General features: G+C 42.0%; 1 protein-coding gene across 6 annotated transcripts in view; it reads right to left on the bottom strand.

The window, feature by feature from the left end:
- SPTBN1 (spectrin beta, non-erythrocytic 1) overlaps positions 1–20,401 on the bottom strand; it is a 196,644-nt gene that overhangs the window by 138,724 nt on the left and 37,519 nt on the right. For all 6 annotated transcript variants that reach the window (XM_082641908.1, XM_082641913.1, XM_082641911.1 and 3 more), the window contains one exon: positions 2,305–2,499. In XM_082641908.1, coding sequence (XP_082498034.1) covers positions 2,305–2,452 — 148 coding nt within the window. In that variant the 5' untranslated portion in view covers positions 2,453–2,499. The remainder of the gene's footprint in view (positions 1–2,304; positions 2,500–20,401) is intronic.

Raw genomic sequence — 20,401 nt, 5'->3', positions numbered from 1 at the left:
CAGCTGGGGATCTCCTCTGGAACTACAGAAAAGAACAAAGCAAGGAACTGCTCTGCAGTTTGCGAGTAAAATTCTTAAAAGGGCGATACTACAGTTGACCCTTGAACAACACAGGGGTGAGGGACACCAATCCTCCACACAGTTCAAACCCCTGTTGTTTAAGGGTCAACTGTACCTGGTAGTCTGGAGCCAGAAAGTAAATGACTCATGATCAAAGATAACAGGCCACTAATATCATACTGGGCTAACAGCTCAAATGAAACCTCAAGAAAATGAGGTAAGGCATTAAAGTATAAATCAATCCACTAGCACGAGACAAGATCATGGTTTCCATAAGGTTCCATGTTAATGAATAAGCTAGAAAATAAAGCTCTAATTCTAGAGTGACTATCTGGTTAATCATTTATGCCCTCGAATCAGGCAAGCTCAAGAAAGACCTACAAATTACCACCACTCAAAAAACAAATTATCCTAAGGCAGCTGAACAATTTTTCCATAGCATTTAGTTGCCTGCATCCTCAACATCCATTTCCCTCTTCCTCCTTCCTGTTATATTCTAAATTTTCTAGCCAAGCTGTTTGGGTGGGACTGACCCCTCGCTACTCCCAACCCCGCAATTCCCTGCACCCCAAGATGCATTCTGATTAGCTGATGTCAATCAGCATATCCTCTTCTGACTCCAGTGGAGAGAGGCTCTGAGAGAGGCACGTGACCCAAGCACAGTCAATCAAGCCAGTGAGACTGATGCCACGGCCATAGTGGAAGTACAATACTGAGCAAGCAGAGGTGCTCTTTTCTACTGGATGTCCTTACAAACAGATCTGGGACCCGGGGCAGCCATCCTGGGACTCCAGGGACCCATGAGCCTACCTGAGAATGGAGTCCACACCAGCAAGGAAAGCCAAAAAGTGGAAAGAAACTGGATCCTGGGCATACCATCTAAGCCCAGGAGCAAGTCTGGCTTAAGTGTTGAATTTGTCTACTATTCTCTGTCATGTCTCTTTGTCATTTAAACCACTTTGGGTTAGGTTTCCTTTTGCTTACAATCAAGAGAACTCCAAATGACATGCCTCATAAACACATTACACTGTAAAGGTAACAAAAAAGTCAGCTGTCTTCACAATTAACAGGAAACTTACTTGTTTAAGTCATGACTTTTGTTTACTTGTCATAATTAAAGATATTAGGAAAAAATACATAAACCCACTTTTCTCATTTGGAAATCATTTTATTTGGAGTCTCAAAGTACAGAGGCAACATTTTGAATAAACTCCACATTGGCCCCCTGGTTTACACATATTCAATACTGCTGAGTTTTCATTGTGACTGAACCCCTTCCTGATTTTCAGGGCAATTCCAAGATAAAACACTCCCACCCCATCTAGGGCCCTGGTAAAAGTGTGCCCTAAGTATTCAACAGCAACAAGGGAGTGAGAAATCATGAAGTAAGGGATGTGTGCCTGTTAACTTTATCAATGGCAGACTTACCTGTTAGAGCATTAAATGTGCCCTCACCAGATTAAGCTATTGCTTTTCAGATCCAAAACTTTGCACGTGATACTAACTAACCTTGGTCACTCAAAGCAAGTACTGTAACAGGTCAAGTTAATTTATATATCACAGACCCTAAGTAAACAGGTTAATTTGTATACAGTTGACCCTTGAACAAGAGTTTGAACTGTGCAGGTACACTTACATTTACACATTTATTTTCAATAAATATACAGACATACAGTAAATGTATTTTCCCTTCCTTATGATTTTCTTAATAACGTTTTCTTTTCTCCAGCTTACTTTACAGTAAGAGTACAGTATATCATACATATCACTTACAAATTATGTGTTAATCGACTGGTTATGTTATGGATAAGGCTTCAGGTCAACAGTGGGCTATTAGTAGCTAAGTTCTGGGGGAGTCAAATACACGGATTTTCGACCGTGCAGCAGGTTGGTGTCCCTAACCCCCATGTTGTTCCAGGGTCAAACTGTATTTTTGTGTCTAAGGTATAGTATACTTCAATACACTGAAATGTAAGATGTGTTAAAAATAAAAGATTTCTGACAAGCCTAGGGCATCTCTTTCTGAACGGCTATAAAAACCACCCTGTGCTCTGAATCATTCTGGCTGTGGGACTGACAGTTCCCCAGATAGGAAACTGGCCACCTTATGAAACAGTCAGCTTGCTCTGGTGGGACATGTTCAAGTAGAGGTGAGCTGATCTTGAGAGGTGGACAGGGTGGATGACTTCAAAGGGACCTGTAAGGCATCCCAGGCCTCTGTGACGGGACATAAGGGCACCCTACCTGCCAGAGCCTTGATGCGGGACCGCTCAAAGAGCCGCGCGGAGCTGTTCTCGTTGTCCCAGTCGTCCACGTCCCAGCGGTTGTTGACATCGCTGTACTGCTGTTGGATCTCGATGTTGTCGTAGTCTGTGGCTACTGTGGTCGTCATCCTGGACCGCCTCAGCTGCTTCTCCACATCGGCTCCTTCTCAGAGGTCTGTGAGAAACAGAAGGGAAACCCTAGTCAGAAGTCTAAGCTGTTGATACCCACAAAACCTACTGGGGCAAGGTGAGCAGAAGGTAACACAACTCCTACATGCTGAGAGCAGGTCTCTGGAGTCAATCGAAGCTGGTGGGAACTTCAGCACTGCCTCGTAACACGTGTGTGACCTTGGCCAAGGCACATAACACCTCTGAGCCTCCGTTTCCACAGACATGAAGGAGGGAAGATACTCTACAGGTTGTTGAGAAGACTGAATGAGATGACGGATACCCAGCAAAGGGTGGGTTTCTTCCTCCGTTCTAAAGTTTAAACTTTGCAATTTTAAAGTTTTATTAGAGCTGTATGAATACCTACCTTGGGTAGGTATTCTGAATGAACTAATCTGTTTCTATTGTGTGTCACCATAAACTATAATCTTCTGGCTTCTCCTAGAAATTCATATAATGTGATATAAGAGAACTAACAGATCATTTTATCTAAACATATCATTCACATATTAGAAAACTGATGCCTAAGATTAAATGACATAGTAAATATACAGCAGCAAGGACAGTACTAGTGTTTAACAGATACCAAAAAATGACTGAATAATGACGGAAATTTTGTATATGACTGTGTTATTACAAATTCTACTCCCCACCCCAATACCCACGTCTCAGGGACCCACCAGGGCCACAATGTTGTATAGGGATAAATGGGAAACAAGAACTTCAGCCTCAACGTTTGGCCCACTGCCATCTTGATCACAGCGCCCTCAGAGAATTAAGAGAGATACATTTAGCTTTAAATATATAGCTTCTCCCCTCAATATAGCTATTATTCATTCATGGAACCAAAATGTTCCGGGGACCTAGTACATGCTTAGCACTGTTCCAGATGCTGGGTTAACAGTAAACAAGATACGGACCTGGCTCTAGTGAAGCTTACATCCTACTAGGAAGAGCTGGACAAAAAAAGCACATAAGAAAAGACAAGATAGTTGAAAAAAAATAAAATGAAACTGGAGTGATGTGACACAGAGTGAGTAATCAATCACACTGTCTTATAAACTTCAAAGCTGCTAAGAGACTAGACTTAATCATCCTCACCACAAAAAAGAAATGATAATTATGTGAAGTGACAGAGGTGTTAGCTAATGCTACAGTGGTAATCATACTGCAATATATAAACATATCAAATCAACATACCTTACACCTTAAAACTTACAAAGTATTATGTGTGTTATATCTTAATTTAAAAATAAAAGAGAGAAAAGGAATGAATGGCTATTTTAGAGCTGGTGGTCAGGGAAGGCCTGAGTCGGTATTTAAACTGAGCTCTCAATGGTCTTGTCACACCCAGATCAAGAGGAATGACATTCCAGGCAAAGGAAACTACTCATGTAAAGGCCCTAAGGTGAGAACAGCAGGGCTTGTTGGAGGAATGAAGAGCTCAGTGTGGCCCAAGTCTGGTAGGCAGGGAGAGATACAAGGAGATGAGGTTGGAAAGGTAGGTGGAGCCAGTCCACAAAGGGCTGTTAACCTAAGTGTGAGGGAAGCCAGGGCAGGATTTTAACCTAATAACTGACATCACTGGATGTATGTTTTTAAAAGATCAATCCTGGTGCTGTGTGAAAAACAGATTCTAGGAGGCAAGGATATGTGCTTAATTCCTGTGGGTGTGGTTAACTTCCTGCACATTTTATATACAAGCCTATCTAAGTAAATTAAAAAGAGGAGGAAGAGGAGGAAGAAAGATGCACCCCCCACTTAGTTGTAGGAAGATATCCCAAGGGAAAAGATGTTTGTCATCTTCCCCTCCCATCCCTTCCCACAGGCCCCATCTAAGACTCAAAAATTAATTATAAGATTTTGTACCTGGATGCTCATTTTGTGAAAACCTCATTCAGCCTGCCCCAAGAATGCACGCACAGACCAGAGTTAGCAAGCTTAATCACTGGAGCTCATGCACTAATCAAACCAGACACCACCCGGCAACCACAAATGGACCACTCGGGCTCACATTTTTCCCCACACATGGCACCAAACAAAGAAAATAAACAAAGCCACATACGCAGAAAAGAAACATTCCACTTATTGTACTTCAAAAGGCAGCTTTTTCTCAAGTTCTAGCACAGAACCATACAAGGCACATGCAACCAGGGGTCCGTGGACAATAAATTAAGCTGAAACAAATGAACTGCACCTCAAGTGGTGTTAATAATTGGGGGCAAAAGCACAGACCTGCCCCCTCTTTTGTCATTAGCTGTTTTCTCACAAGATATCCAAGAATATCCCCAACACATCCTCCGTGTCCCCCTCACAACTGAATCACCATCTGTAACTCAGAGTCACCCACCTCTGCTCAAACAGAAACATCTCGGATGGGAGTAAAATCCTGGATTCCCATCAGGCAGACATTATCAAGGTCAAAAATATAAATTTATCAGTAGATCAATTTTAACACCTCCATTAGCAACATATTGAAAAGATTTCATAAAAACACGAAAAAATTCAGACACCTAAGCCAGTAAGTATATTCTATAGAAGGGTCTTACAGTTGGCTTTTAGCATTCAGCCATATACCCTCCAAAAAAAAAAAAATCAATATTGTTATGTACCATTTGACCTTGGAGATGGTTAAGTTTTATGACTCTTTCAAAACCAAAGACTTCTACAAAATTCAGTCTTGGAGGATGCCATCTCTAGGGGGAAAAAACTTGAGAGTCCTATTAACTCCAAAATGTTTAACCCAACCCAAGGTGAAATCAAAACACCACATACCTCTCTCCAGATTCGTCCTGGCTATTTGGTGCCACCTGCTGACCAATGAGAACAAGCCACACCGAGGCCTCCAGGGCAGCAACCAACCTGTGCTCCAGCTCCCACCACCCCTGACTCCAGAGTCAGACCAACCACATCCCATGAATCTCTTCCTACCACTGACTTATCCACAAATGTCTCGACAGCAAACATTGAGTCCTTGATTTAAGTTTAAAATAAGTCATTCAGAGAATGTCAGCACATGTTTCCTAAGTATTCTTCTTTAATGCTGTTCTTTAATAACGCCATTGTTCCTCAAAACAAAGGGGTGACTGGGGAGCAAAATTTCCTACGAGTCTGTATACAAAAGAAATATCGACTATAAGTTACTCTTTGTATTCGATTGTTTCACTCGAGCGTCTGAAAACTTGGATATCAGGGGCATTTTTGTCTTCAACGTTCTCTGTCCTAAGGCAATATCCTCACCAAACAGTAGAGTTTTCATAATGATAGAATTTTTTTTTTTTAATTTTCAGGGATATGTCAAAGCAAAAAAATCCCACATTCCCACCAGGGCCATAGTGGAACGGGGCTTCCAGATATTCAACAGCAACAATGCAGGAACCTGAGGGTGAAGGTACAGTCGGAGTCAAGGCAAGAGCATGGACGAGAGCGTGCCCATGGCACAGGGATCCCAGAAAGCCCAGCAAGCTACTACCATCATTATCCCCTAATCCACTTCAGCAAAGGATGGTGCCAGCTGCGGGGGCAGCTTACATCGCACCTATAGGTGTCCCCAGGCGGTTATCTATAAAGGGCTAGATTTTCCCAAGGTGCTAGCTATCAGCCATGTGTCCCAAGCGCCAGTGAAGCAATCTGTACTTCGATGGCTGTGGGAAGATTAGGAGGAGAGAAGAGAGGAGGGCTGGCCATCTTGGAACTGGGCCTGGTGGTGGGGCTGCCGTTAGGAAAGCTTGAGAGAACTGTGTGAGGGTGGAGGGAGGTAAGACAATCTCCACTCCAGAGAAGGGCTCTCACTGTCCCAGCTGGCTCGGTGCGGCCCGAATTCTGACTTGATCACCACGGCAGGAACCCATTAAATAATCCTTGAGTGAATACAAATCACTAACATCCCAGATGTGATATGAATAATACTCATGTCTTCTGTGGCCAGACATTGGGAAGATGATTAAAACTGCTTCCCTGCTCTTCTCCATCCTAACTGTGTGTGTGTGTGTGTGTGTGTGCATATAAAAATAAGGAGTAAGTAAAAAAGCCAAGCCCCCTCCACAAATTACTCTTCTCTAATCCTCTGCCCTTCTCTAATTCCTATGAACTGGAATTTTCCAAAAATACAAAGACATTCCAAAAGCTTTATCATTTTCTGCTTCATTAAGAAGACAATTTTATTTCTTCAAACTGTCAGACAAAGACAGAACTAGATGAGGAAGCTATTAACATAGACCCAAAGAGGCAAAGAGGTTCCTCCAGCTCTGGCACATGCTACCACAAGGTCATAACCATCAGGAAAAAAAACTGGAGCTTCACCACTCCCAGCTTTAGGAGTTATTATTGATAGTTGTCTTCATTGACTAAAATTCTGAAAGTCAACACCTGGCCAAGTCCAGAGGGAAAACACTTGATCTGTTTATTTTCCAAGGTACCGTATCTGTTTTCCCTGTCACATGGGTATTACATCAACACACAGGGTTTTGTTCTTTATAGTTTATCTCCAGGCTTCCTTCCACTGCCCTCTTCCGTCTGCCTGGATGATGTTACCCACTACCCTATGCTGACAACCACTCCCCAGACAGCTAAGGCCAGCGTCTCCTAAGGATAAACAAGTCCGTGTCTACAACTAAACTCCTAATTCCTCCCTCCAAACCTTGTTTTCCCTCTGTCACTCCCTCACTGAACAGCACCCTCATTTCTCCCACCGACCTCAGCTAGAAACCTTGCGGTCATCCTTCATTTCTCTCTCCCCTCCCATATTCAGGGCCCAAGGTTGCCTGCACCTCCTGAAAATCTCATAAATCAGCTCAAGCAATAGTTTCTTATTCCAGTGCCTCACCTCTCATTTTAACCCCTAATCCGCAACCCTACATTGCCGCCAGAGGGACCTTTCTAAAATGTAATTCTAATCACTTTATTCCCATGACTAAAATCCACCAGTGCTCACGCCTTCAGAATAATAAATCCCTATGCCTTCAGAATAATGCCCAGAACCCCTTGAAGAGAAATGAGAGCCTTCAGGAGGGGCCTGCCCAGCTCTCCAGCCTGGTTTCAATATTCTTGTCTTTAACTCTTGTAGCTCCTGAAGGAAAAGTCATGTTCCAGTCTCACCTCCAAAACTACTACCTAGAACAGCTCTCTCCTATTCCAACAAATCCTAGCTGATGTATCACCTCATCCAAGAAGCCACCCCTGATCCCTCCACCACCACCACCACGTCTGAGTTAGACGACCCACACATGACCTCCCTCCTAGACACTCCTTATATACCTCTGCCCTATCACTTATCATCATAAGACCGTTTCATAATTACAAAACTTCTATTTACTAATCATCAGTAGGACACAGGCTCTTAAGGTCATGTCCCCATCATACTGCGTTCATATTTCTCAACTCCTAGCAAGGTGCCTGGAAACATTAAGTGCTTGTTCATTATTTATGGACTGGTTGGGAGGGTGGGAGACTGGATGGAGGATGGGAAGGTGAGGCCACACGAGCAATGACAATTCAAGCTGCCACGGGGGTACCATCTCCATCAGTCATAAAGCCCAGAACACATACCCTTTTAAGTTACACAGATCTGCTAGGCTCTCTGCCTTCAATTTCAAGGCAGTCACATTTTTAGACTAGGCTGCTAATGAACACGAACTTATATTTAATAAGGTGCTTCTCTACATACTTATTAAAATGTATGTTTTCCTTTTTAATTTAGTTTTTACCCATGAAAATAATTTATTTTTTGTCCAAACTAGAGAACAAAGCAACAAAGAGAGAATAAATGGAATTTTCACTGGCGCTACACACATGCACAAACACACACTTCATTAATACCCAATATTAATTAAAGGCTCAAATAAATTAAAGAAAAAGGTGACAACATTTGCCAACCCTTCTTAAGGAGGAAAACCATATGCCAACAATTACTTCGACAGAATTCACAAAGCCAAATGTTCTGCAGATGCTTAAAAACCCTCCCACTTCACTCATAAAAAAAAACTTGAAAAAGTATACACTGGACTGCTGGTGTGCCACCTTAAAAAAAAAGAAAAAACAAAAAAGAAGATCCTACTTAGGGACTCTGGAGAGACCAAACTATGTCTGAGAGTTTCCAGGAAGGGACCTCTGAGAGTTCTGCCTCAATCCTCTCAACTCTTCAGTAGCCAGAAAGCAAGAGAGTCACACCCCGTTTACAGTTTGCCACTGAGGCATTCTGCAGCACGTGTAAATGGCCAATAAAGAGGAGTCTCTGCAAGAAACCACATCTAGAACCACTGTGATGAGGATAAATCTAGCTAACCAACCATTACTCAGGTTCATGGACCCAGTTCCATAAAAAAGCTCAAGAGTCCAACCTAGACATTCAAAGTTCTCTGCTCACAAACACCAGGACACAAAGAAAGAGTTCTAGTGTGAGAGCTGACAACGTAAGAAAAAAATCACACGCATACAAAGTCCTTTAGAAAAGTTAATCATTCACTTTTACAATTTTCTACTTTACTTGGAGCTTTACGGGAACACATCTACCGTACAAAGAGCATTATATGGCTGCATAAACCAGCCAAAATTCAGACTCAGACCATTTTGTGAGGGAACGGTACTCAGACACTTGTTTAAAATGAAACCTCGTTAATAAAGGTGGTCTTCAAATACTCTATAGTCATACTAACTTTTGTCTGTTTTATTTATCAGTGACAGAGTATGTTAAAATCTACCACTATGATTGTGGTTTTAACAGATTTCCCTTGTAACTCCCTGGATACATGCAAAATCATAATTATTATATCTTCTTGGTGGGTTGTTAACATGAAATATTCTATTTATTCCATATTCATATATTAATTCTATTTTTATTGATAGTAATATTTGCCTGTCCCTCCCCACCCCCTTTCTGTTCTTTAAACCTTCTAGAGTCATTTTGTCTTAGGTATGTCTCTTATTTTTTAATTCAATCCAAGAGTCTGTCATTTAGTGGGCAAATATAACCCATGTACATTTATTAGGATTACTGCTATATTTGAAGCTTCAACCAACTTACCTTGCTTTCTATATTAACAAAATGTGGAAACTTGGGCGTGAAGATTTAATCAACTGGATCAAGTCATACAGCTATGAACACAACATCTATAATATCTTTATCACCACTGAATCCAGAGCCGTAAGAACTTGTCTAATCTTTAAAATGCAGACAGATGATGAGTCTAACAACCAAAGAAAACTCTAGTACTATTAAAAATAGCTTCATTTTTTTGCTGGCTTACTTTATGCCAAGCATGGTGCTTTACTCGCTTTTTCAGTCTTCCCCAGCAACCTTTTGAGGTAGATACTATTATTGCCTACTTTACAAATGAATAAACTAAGGCTTTGCCCATGGTGGCAAGGCAAGGAAATGAGGAAGCCAGGAGGGCTTCAAACAAGTGTGTATGACTCCATGAATGAATAAATAGCTTGTGCTCTGAGGAACAACCCTTTAACAGTGGTCCATATCAGAAAATTGTCTAATGGACTCAAGGTTCTTAAATAAATAATAGATTAGCCTCCTTCAAAGCCTAATTACTAGGTAGGGCAGCAACCCACACAGCCAGGTATCCTAGCTCATGCATTCTCCATGGGGGTAATACTGGTCCCAAAGGATGAAAATTCATTTGGGCGTTGGGGCAAAAAAACTTTCTTTTATGTAAGCACAGATACAGTATATCTGTAGTATTAAAATTTCAAACTGTCTAAAAGACTTCTGGTGGAGGAAGAGAATAGTGGAAAACAGGTTAAGAAACACTGTCCAAGCTAAAGGAAAGATGTGTACCACCTTTAGGTAAGTTAAGACTTGAAGGCAGGCCTTAGAAGACAGGAACATGAAGAGCACATTTCCCTGTACTAAAGAGTTGGAATTTCATACACCATGGGTCCCATTTATCATGCCTCTGATATAAAAACTCACATTAGGCTACTCCTCCCTAGCACTAATGTATGTAGCTCAGGGAAGCAGTGATGATTTAGCCATCTTCTGCCTACGACACTCAAAAGACTAAAGCTCTCATTACAAGCCTGCTGCTACTGACTGAATGTTTGTGTCCCCCTCCCCCATAAAATTCACATGTTAATTCCTAATGCCCAATGTGACAGCACTTGGAGTTGGGACCTTCGGGAGGTGATTAGATCATGAGGGCAGAGCCCTCATGAATGGAATTAGAAGAGAAACCCCAGAGTGTAACCTCACCCCTTCCATCACGTGAGGACACAGCAGTCTATGAACCAGGCCCTCACCAGACACCAAATCTGCCAGCACCTTGTTCGTGGACTTTCCAGCCTCTAGAACTATGAGAAATAAATGTTGTTTATATGCCACCCAGTCTATGATGTTTTGTAACAGCAGTTCACACAGACTAAGACACCTTCATTCCCAATATTCAGAAGTAAGCTCTTTCCTACCCAGATCAAAGATGCCACTGGAAGGCCAGTTCTAATTTTATGAATAAAGTTGTAGGGACAAATTTTATTTTTTTTTAACATGGGCAGGTTAAACCAGGTTCTACTACTTGGGAGTAGCTAAATTACCCTAACTATAAAGAAAATTACTTATTTTAAAAGATTCACTATCAGAAAATACACTGACCATAATTCGTTTTATTTTAAAACAATCTGTTTAAAAGATTACATCAGGGTGGCTTAAGAACTTACCATTATACAGTATGACCAAGAATACATTTCTTCTACAAGGAAAAGTAGAAAGTAGGGGGAATAACAAGGCATCTCCCTGACCCTCTACTTTACAGAGCAAACTGCACAATGAACAGTAAAATTATAAACAGATTTATTATTTGAGTGCCTTAAACAAAAGAAAAATTCTCAATATATGGCATAGAAATTTATCCTTATGTACTATTTGTACTTTAAAATTTTAAACAAAGTACTTTATTTCTTTTCTGTGCCTACATATGATAATATCTAGATTCTAAATATAAATTTGTAAGCCCTAAAATTTTTTAACACTAGCTTTATTTCAAAAATAGATCAAGAAAGTAAGGTCAGCTTTTCCAGTATCTATCTATAAGCCTCAAAATCACCTAATTTGAACCAAACAAAAACATTTAAAAATAATTCCTATTAAAATACAAGGCTTCGTCATATACTTGGCAGTTAAAGGCTATCCTTGTTTTTGTTCTATTAACAGAGAAAAGCAATTAAAAGTGAAATCATTAACTCAATGCAGACCTAACACCATGGTCTCATGGCCAGTGTGGGGTTTCTGAGCCACTATAAATCACCACTTTGGTCTTCCCTTTACTTCCAGAATAGTTTTAAATTACATTAGGGTGTAGGTCTAATGTTACTGCTGCCAAAACGCCAGTCCTGACTTTCAGTGAGTTTGGCACTTCACAGCCTTACTCTTTGGGAAATTTTATAAGGCCTGAGTGCCTGAACAACAGAGGAGCAATAACATGCTATTTGGAAGCAGACTTTTACTCCTAGAACAGCCCAGTGCCTAAATTCTCTGCAAATCTTATCAAGCGAAAATGCGTATCACAATTTCCTGGGATAATGATCACATGACAGAAATATGTAAAACCACAATGAAAAGCAACACTACAGGAAATGATGAACGAGGCACACACGCTAAGCTCCATGAGGGCCAGGATCCTCTCTGTCCTGCTCATCTTTATATCCCCAGCACCAGCACTTAAGCCACCACAGATGCTCAGAAACAATCGTGAAAGAAAATGGCAGGTGGCAGGGGCAGTGTCACCACAGAGCATTCTGATGCTGAAGCACAATGCTTCTTTCTGCGTAAATAATAATGTATCCTGGATCAGGATAAATTGTCATTGTTATGTAAGGGGCAGGAGTCTCCTCACCCAGATTCATTTAGCAAAGGATAAATTTTTATAAGAAATTTATTTTCAACCAACAAAATGTGAAGGGTCATATTTGGATAGGAATGGAATAATCACAAATTTCACAATCTCATTTGGGATAAACAAACATACTTATTTTAATATGTCATATTTTGAGAATCATTCTCCTTTGGGAAATGACTTAAATCCTAGGCTTGTCTAATAATAGCCAAATTTCCAAAGGTTTAAATATTATTAGTTAAATTGTCTCAAAGAGCAGTTCAAACAACCCTCACTGCTTGGATTTACATGTCAGCAGCAAGCCTTCCCCCTCTGCATGGTTGGCAAATGATTCCCAAACTATTTAGAAATCTGTAACCTTTCAAATAAACAAAATGAGTGAAGGTTGGCCTATGATACTTGAAAAGGAGAAGTGACATCAATCCCAGAAAAAACATTCAAATAATTACCATTTTAATATGATCAAATTACTAACATTTGTTTAAACCTATCAATTTGAAAAAAAAGTTTAAAAAAAAAAAACAGTTAACAACATATACAAACCAAAATCCATTAGAATTACACACATTACTTTTTAAAAACTTGACTACAAAGGTGCTCGGTATGAAACTTGGTAACAAAGGTCAGTTAAGGCAAATGTGGAGATTCACTTTGGCTTTCAATAATATGTAAACACTGCCATGTGAGAAAAATGAGCCACAGTGGTTAAAATACTGTCGTAAGTTTAGAATCACAGAGGAGCTCTCTGATACAGAACTATGAGCATACATTCACCATAGGTGACCAGACACAAGCACACACATCCACCACAGGGCCAGGCCATAATCCAACCCTGCCAGCAGCCCATCACTCCAAGCTTGGAAGAAAGGCAAAGGATCAAGCACGGCCTTTCCAAAGCTACAGGGGCAGGGACCTGCAATTCAAATTTGCTGGGCTCCCCCTCTATTGCTCAAATTACTTCAAAATGAAAATGAGGTCTTAGCTGGTAAAGTCCTCAATCAGGCTCAAGAGCAAAGGAACAACAATGATATACTGTACAGCACAGGGAATTACAGCCATTATCTTGTAATAACCTAAAATGGAGTATAATCTTCAAAAACACTGAATCACTACACTACACACCCGAAACTAACATAATATTGTAAATTAACTGTACTTGAATAAACACAAATAATTTTTTAAATTAAAAAAAAAGAGAGAGCGCGCGAGAGCAAAGGAAACCAGCAACCTTCCTTGTCTCCGCAACAGGGGGATATAGGCTTAAAAGAATAAGAACCAGAACATCCAGACTGCTCTGAATTTCCTTCTTTAAAAGCTCTCTCGTGATGTGATTTTGGAAACTGTATTTTTGAACTCCTTGCCTAACCAAATCAAGCCTGCATTTTCATCTCCTTGAAATATGTTATTCATAAACTTGTTTTCTACTTCCCAAAATATCTACAACGTTAACACGTACTTTGTTTTTCCTTCCTCCAAACACTTTCAGAGAAGTTAGCTGTTTCTTTTGTCAGACTCAGCAGGAGTGAAGAATGAACAGGACAGTAGGGCAACATAGAGAACTGGAGGGAATCAAACTATGTTAGCATCCCATGATCCTGTACGGAGGGAAAATCAAGGGGTGGGCGCCCCAGCAGTGGCCGGATTTTTAGTGGTCCCTAAAGCTGTCTTTCGTGCCATTAAATGCCAATTCCAACCCAAAAAGTATCAATTAGGAGGGCTTTCTATTCTCATTAGCAGTGGAGCTGCTCTCTCTCAATAATTTGTGAGTTTTAAAGATAGGGACAACAGATAAACAAGAAACAGGTCAGTCTAAACATTACTTTCTCCAGGAAGGCTCTTCTGAAGCTCCCAGCCCAGGGCCTCCTGCTATATGCTCTTGTTGCAATCTTTTCTCGTGGCATGTACCAAGAGTGTTTAAAAAATTACCTGTGTAATTGTTAACTGACTACCTCACTTTATATACCATACTCTCCACGAATTATTAGTTATTTCTTTTTCAGCAATATATCCCTAGGTATAATGCCTAGCACATGGCAGGCAACAGGTAAACATTTAATGAATAAACTTTATACTGAACAATTTTAATCTTCCAAGGGTATGATAGGCACTTTCCCTACCAAAGCAGCTGTATCAAGAAGAAAATTTTTCCAGTTTATCCAATGGTAAGTTTGTTCAAATTAAAGCTAGAAACAGTAAAAATCAAACGAACAAAACTGAAATAAACCCCTAAATGATAAAGGATTATCTACATCTTAATTTTTCTACTCTACTTACCACCTTACAATTTTTGATTCCCCATAGTTACCAAAGTAAAAACTTCAAATGGCAACCTCAAATTTCTATCTAAATTACAGAGGCTGATTTCCCAAGTCAAATCTTCACTGCTGGCTCAACAGCCATACTCAAAGGGTGCTGACTTGAAGATTAAAGAGTGGTGGGACAAATTCATAACCCAGGGCCCAAGCTAGTCAACACCTTCCTTACAATCTCAGAAAGCACACTGAGTACCCACGGAGGGCCCTGGACCAAGAAGAGACTAAGAATACATCGAGTCCTACATTTAGATTTTTTAAGTACCCAAGGTTAGAAGACGTGAAAACTGACAGCAGTGCAAAGAAAACGTGGTCAGCTCAATACAAAGCACCAGCAGAAGGTAGTGCAACTGTTAGACATGAAGTAACCACCCATGGTACTGAGCAACTCGAGTGTGTCCAGAAGGGGGCAGCCAGGCTGTAAGACACCTGGGAGTCCCGGCCAGGACTCAGGACCCTCTGGGGGAAAAAGTCTTAAAGAGACACCAGACAACTATCTTTAAGTAGCTTCAGGAGCCCTCATGTCGGCACTGGCACAGACTCCTTGGCAGGCAATGAGCAACAAATTCATAGTGATTCAGGGTTAGAAGGAGCTTTCTGAACAACTAGAGCTGTCCAAAAATGAAGAGGGCTGACCCGAGAGCAAGGGAGTTCACCAGCACCACCAGAGGCTCACCCTGGGTGGGAAAGTATCATTTGACAGGGCAGCCACAGTCGGACAGAGCACTGGGTGCAAAGCTGGGCTGCTGGAATTCCAAGATCCCTTCCAACTAACAGGCCGCTGTGACTTGGTTAACCAGAAAATGTTCACCGTTCTTCTGATCAGCACACTGTTGTGATACTACAGTACTCTCAACTTGGTTCCCAAGGTATACACCACACTTCCTTCCATGGGGCTGAGGATATTCCAAAAGAAGAGTTTTTTTCCTATTTTTAACTGAATGTCTATTACTTTAATTACAACCATTCTTTGTTGGGGTGCTTTCGTATTAAGAGAACATTTGCATTCCTCTTTAGAACAAAAGTACTCTTCTGCAAACATTTATAAACATTTACATTGGGTTTCACAACCCTAATGAAAAAAATGGGCAAAAAGTTTTGAAAACAGCTTTTACATTTTGATGAAAACGTTAATTTTAAGTGTACCACTGGAAATATTTATTATCAAAACAATTATTCTATTAGGTAAGTTTATACTTTTTAATATCATAAGGTAGCAAATAAAACATCTGTTTATTAAAAAACTTTTCATTGGAAAACACTGCCTATGCTGATGTGACATATTTTTGAGGGCATATTACTGAGCCTGGGGTTTTGTCCTTCACAAAAAGTAGAGACATTCCTGCTATCTAAATAGATGTGAAAATGTAATACGTTTTTTATCTAAGAAAGTCATAGAATATCAGAATATAAAACAGTTTGTGCTTCACAAGTCTTCTGTACCTCTCTTTCCTTCTTCAGTTTGGGGAGAAGGGGACTGCATTTCAAGTTTCCCTAAGAAATTTCTCTGTGGGGCTTCCCTGGTGGCACAGTGGTTGAGAGTCCGCCTGCCGAGGCAGGGGACGTGGGTTCGTGCCCGGGTCCGGGAAGATCCCACATGCCGCGGAGCGGCTGGGCCCGTGAGCCATGGCTGCTGAGCCTGCGCGTCCGGAGCCTGTGCTCCGCAACGGGAGAGGCCACAACAGTGAGAGGCCCGCGTACCGCAAAAAAAAAAAAAAAAGAAATTTCTCTGTGATTCTCCTGATCAGATTTTTGCTCTAACAGAGGGGACTGGACCACATCAGTCCCACCTAGTGCACTTAAAGGTCAATGCTCACATATCCAGCATCGGTCATTTTACAGTTTAGTCCTGGCATAATTACGGGGTTACTCAGAAGATGAGTTGGTGACAAACCAAATCAAATAAACAAGGTACCACACCGGCTGCAGAATTTGTTTTATTATGGCTATTTTAAATGCAGTTCCCAGAAGTGTCCTTATCTCGCTCACTTTCTATAGGCAGATCATGATATCACCGAAACACGTCTGAAAAAAGTGAACTGATACATTTGGAAACATCAAGAAAATACAGGAAAGCCATTCTTTGTAACCACACTCAGTGATGGGATGGTGAAGAGTCAGGCATTTAGCAGTTTCTCAGCCAGAAGTTGGTTGGTTTTGCCTTATGGCAATGGCCTATGTTTTCTGTATTGATGTGCTGCTCAAAAAGAACTGATTGATCCGTTCAAAGACAAGAAAGAGAAGGCCTGTTTGTAAGACCAGTGATGAGAGCATGGATCAAAACGGTGACCTATAAGGATGGTCATTTTCATGCTTACGGAGACACTTCTTGCCTTGGATCCTTTTAAATTCCTCAGATTCTCCAAGGGTGGGAGGAGGGAGCTGGTGTCAAAGAGATTTCTCTAAAATGCATCTTGCCCCACAATGGCCTGTAGAAGGGTTTTGCTCTGACTGCAAAAGCCCTAAGCAGGTGAGCAAAGAAACCCCTCACGCTATGCCTAGTCTTCCGAGAAGAGGAAGGCAGCCATCGGCTTACATGGTGTGCTGAAAAGACTGGCCGAGTTCCTGCGAGATCATTCTCATACCTCCAGATGGAAAGAAATCGAGTAAAATACATCAGAATGGAGACTCCAGTCTTGGGGGCAGGTTGAGACTATATGACTAGGGTCCAAAAATGTCTTTTTTCTTTTTTCCTTTATTTAAATTAATAGGCTCAGTAGAGTGAGCTCCACACAGGAAAAGGATTTTTTTTTTTAACTTAGGGATCGCTACTAGAAGACTAAGAACGTACCCAGTTGTTAAAAACCCTCTTAGTGTAAAATCCAGAATGACTGCCATGCCGGGAAGGACTCCAGCTACGCAGGCCGGGAGGATCAGCTCTCTTTCCTCATGACCACAGAGGGAACTGCAGGGGTGTCAAGCGCGCTCCTCTGAGGTGAGGTGGCTGCTGTGTTACCCCAGGAGTCTGTGCAGGGCTCCTGGCTGGCTCCGAATGAGGGACAGCCCCTCTTCATCCCCACTGCTCACCACTCACACACTCTCCAGCAACCTCCCTCTAGAAGTTCCAGAAAGTTCCTGCTAACCAGTCCAACAGGCTTTCCAAGCGAGGGGTGAGGAGCCCCCTCCCCCTTGCTTTCAGTGTACATTCCAAACAGAAGAAGGAAAAAGAGGCCAGCAAAGCCAGCGCCTGCCCTTGGTTTTGCATTGAGATAAAATTTTCATTAACACATCTCTGACTGACTTCAGGCTAAACCCGTTAATCTTTACATCCAGAACTGTCGGCAGGAAAAGGTGGCAGGGAGCTGTCACCCATGCATACACATGCAGGCCTCAAGACGCATTCTCTGAAGTGAATATTTATCTGACTTCCTCTAAATGGCAGGCAGTCTCTTCCATCTCTGCTGCTCCTCTGTTGCCAGAAATAGCGATGTCAGGAGCAGCCTTCTCTGATGTAAACCAGCTCCTCCCAGAACAGCGGGTAAGCAGGTAAAGCCAGACCACTCTGTCAGCCTGACCATCCTGCAGGGCTCAGTTCATGCCCTCTGCCCACTGCGGCCTACATTCCTCAGGTCCTTGTTACCGGCTCCTGACAAGAGTAACAAACCTTCGCCATCAGCTTCCAGATGAGAGCAGGGGTGAGGCCTTCAGGGCCAGAAAGCAGAAAATCACCAGCCTCCCCATCACAGCCACAGTCTCCCTCTTGGTGGTGGCGATGGAGGGTCATTTCAGAGACCAGTGAGTATTTTAAATAAAGGATGAGCGAATTCTCTGATTGACATCCTGAGAAGAAAAACACGAACATTTTTCTTTTCTTCCTTTCTCCGAGTTTCACATTTGGAAATGGATGCTGTCATATTACAAGAATAAACGGCAGGTCTGGAAATGAACCAAAGCCCTTTAATCCAGTCTCACTTTACAATGCAAATGTTTTTCTACCAAACGGTCCAAAATATGCTCATCATCACCTGCAGCGCAAGTTTTCAGGGAGCTATAAACACTTACCAAAATTTCTTCCAACTTTTCTCAAGGAAAGTGTCTGTGCACATAAATTGCTCCACGTCCTGGCTTCCTCTCCTCTCACAATTCCCCAGGCCCCTGCTTTGTGATCTCCTCTCCTAGAGGCTTCTTCCCCCAGGTGGGGTGCGCCACAGGTGCCCAGTGCAAGGAGAGGGGGTGAGCTGGGTTATCACCCTCAGTACCACTGTCCAGTGCGCAGCTAGCTGCAGCACCCACCTGCCCAAGCAGCAAGCAGCGCAAGCACAGGTAAGGAGGGCATCGTAGACAAGGCCTCGGACATAAGAAGGGCTGGAAATGACAAAGGCAGAGTGCACCCGGTCCAGCCCCTCTTTTTGGATAACACATACCTGCACCTTGCTGTCCAGCTAAGTTAGCACTTAATTGGCTTAAGTCATCCCTAATAGACAAACATAGCATTAGCAATTGTCAGTTACACCAAACACTGTGCCTAATCAATATATACTGCTCCCTAAAAGGGGAGAAGGAAGCGTCTAAGAGATACAGGAGGGGACCAGCTGTTCAAAAGGCTCTTTGGTGATAAACGGCAAGTGGTCTGGAAGCTGCCATCTCATTTAGCTAATTACAAACCTATTTGTTTCTGGGGGAAAAAAAAAAAAAAGGAGCACCTGAGGCAGTTTATCTCCCCTGTCACTGAGGAATGTAGATAGCTCTAGAGGGAAAACAGAGGGCGGTTTCTACCTGGGTGGAAGGAGCAGGGACCTCAATGCTCCATCCTGTGCACTGGGTCCTGCTCCCTGCAGCCTCCTGGCCTGACTCCGTCCACAGGCCTCTGGGGAGAAGGTCACCAGAGATCTGCACTCAGAGACTCTGACATCCCTTCCTGAAAACGATAACCTCACATTCAGCTCAGTCCCAGGGGAGGCCTTGGGACAAGTCACCGAGAGGCTCGGGGCCTCAGTTTCCTCATCTGTAAAGAGAGAGGACTGGAGCGGAACAGCGGTTCCCAGCCCTGGGTACACATCACCATCACTTTTGGTGATTCTGTGATTTAATCAGGGTCAGGTGTGGGTGGGCAGCAGGATCTGTAAAAGGGTTGAGAACAACTGATCAACTAGAGCCCTTTCTACTTTAAACAAAACAAAAATTTCCTAAGCCCCCAAAATCAGTGAAATCATCTGCACCCTTCCCCCTAAAGGGTGATGGATGGGGATGAAAAAAGTGAGCTCTTCACTGAGTAGGGCCAACCTGGCCCTGAAAATGCTTCATGAGCACTGAAGCTGCAGCCTACCTGAAGGATCTCGAAGTTTCCAGTCAGCTCTAAAATTTGGACAATGTACTTGGAATTTAGATTTTCTTCCCTCTGCTGCCTGAAACGTGAGTCTCACAATAAACTATCTTAAAAGAAAATGTTGTGGTTGTTTTAAATACATCTTCGGCTAACAAATGAGACTGCCTGCCATTGTTTTTTTGTTTTTTTTAAACAAAGAATGAAAAACTACTTAAGCATTCGTTCATTCCCTCACTTTCAGTTGATTATAGGCCACAGAAAAAAACATAAAACAAGTCCTAAGAAATGAACAATTAACATAACAAAAGTGAAAAGAATTATAATACCAAGATGCCAAAAATATTGATTACATTTCAATTACTATTTGCACTTTCATCTGGAAAACATATCCTCCGTTGGAAAGTACCCAGTATAACAGCTGCATTGCTTTTTCAACTTTCACAAACACTCTAAAAGTTGGCCAGAACTCTGGGCTGGCTGACATCCAGGGTTTTA

Source organism: Mesoplodon mirus (genome assembly GCF_964341445.2).
Source record: "Mesoplodon mirus genome assembly, chromosome: 14".
In the NCBI taxonomy this organism is placed as follows: domain Eukaryota; kingdom Metazoa; phylum Chordata; class Mammalia; order Artiodactyla; family Ziphiidae; genus Mesoplodon; species Mesoplodon mirus.
Note: the sequence above shows the minus strand (reverse complement) of the source record. Positions and strands in the feature narration are given on the sequence as shown.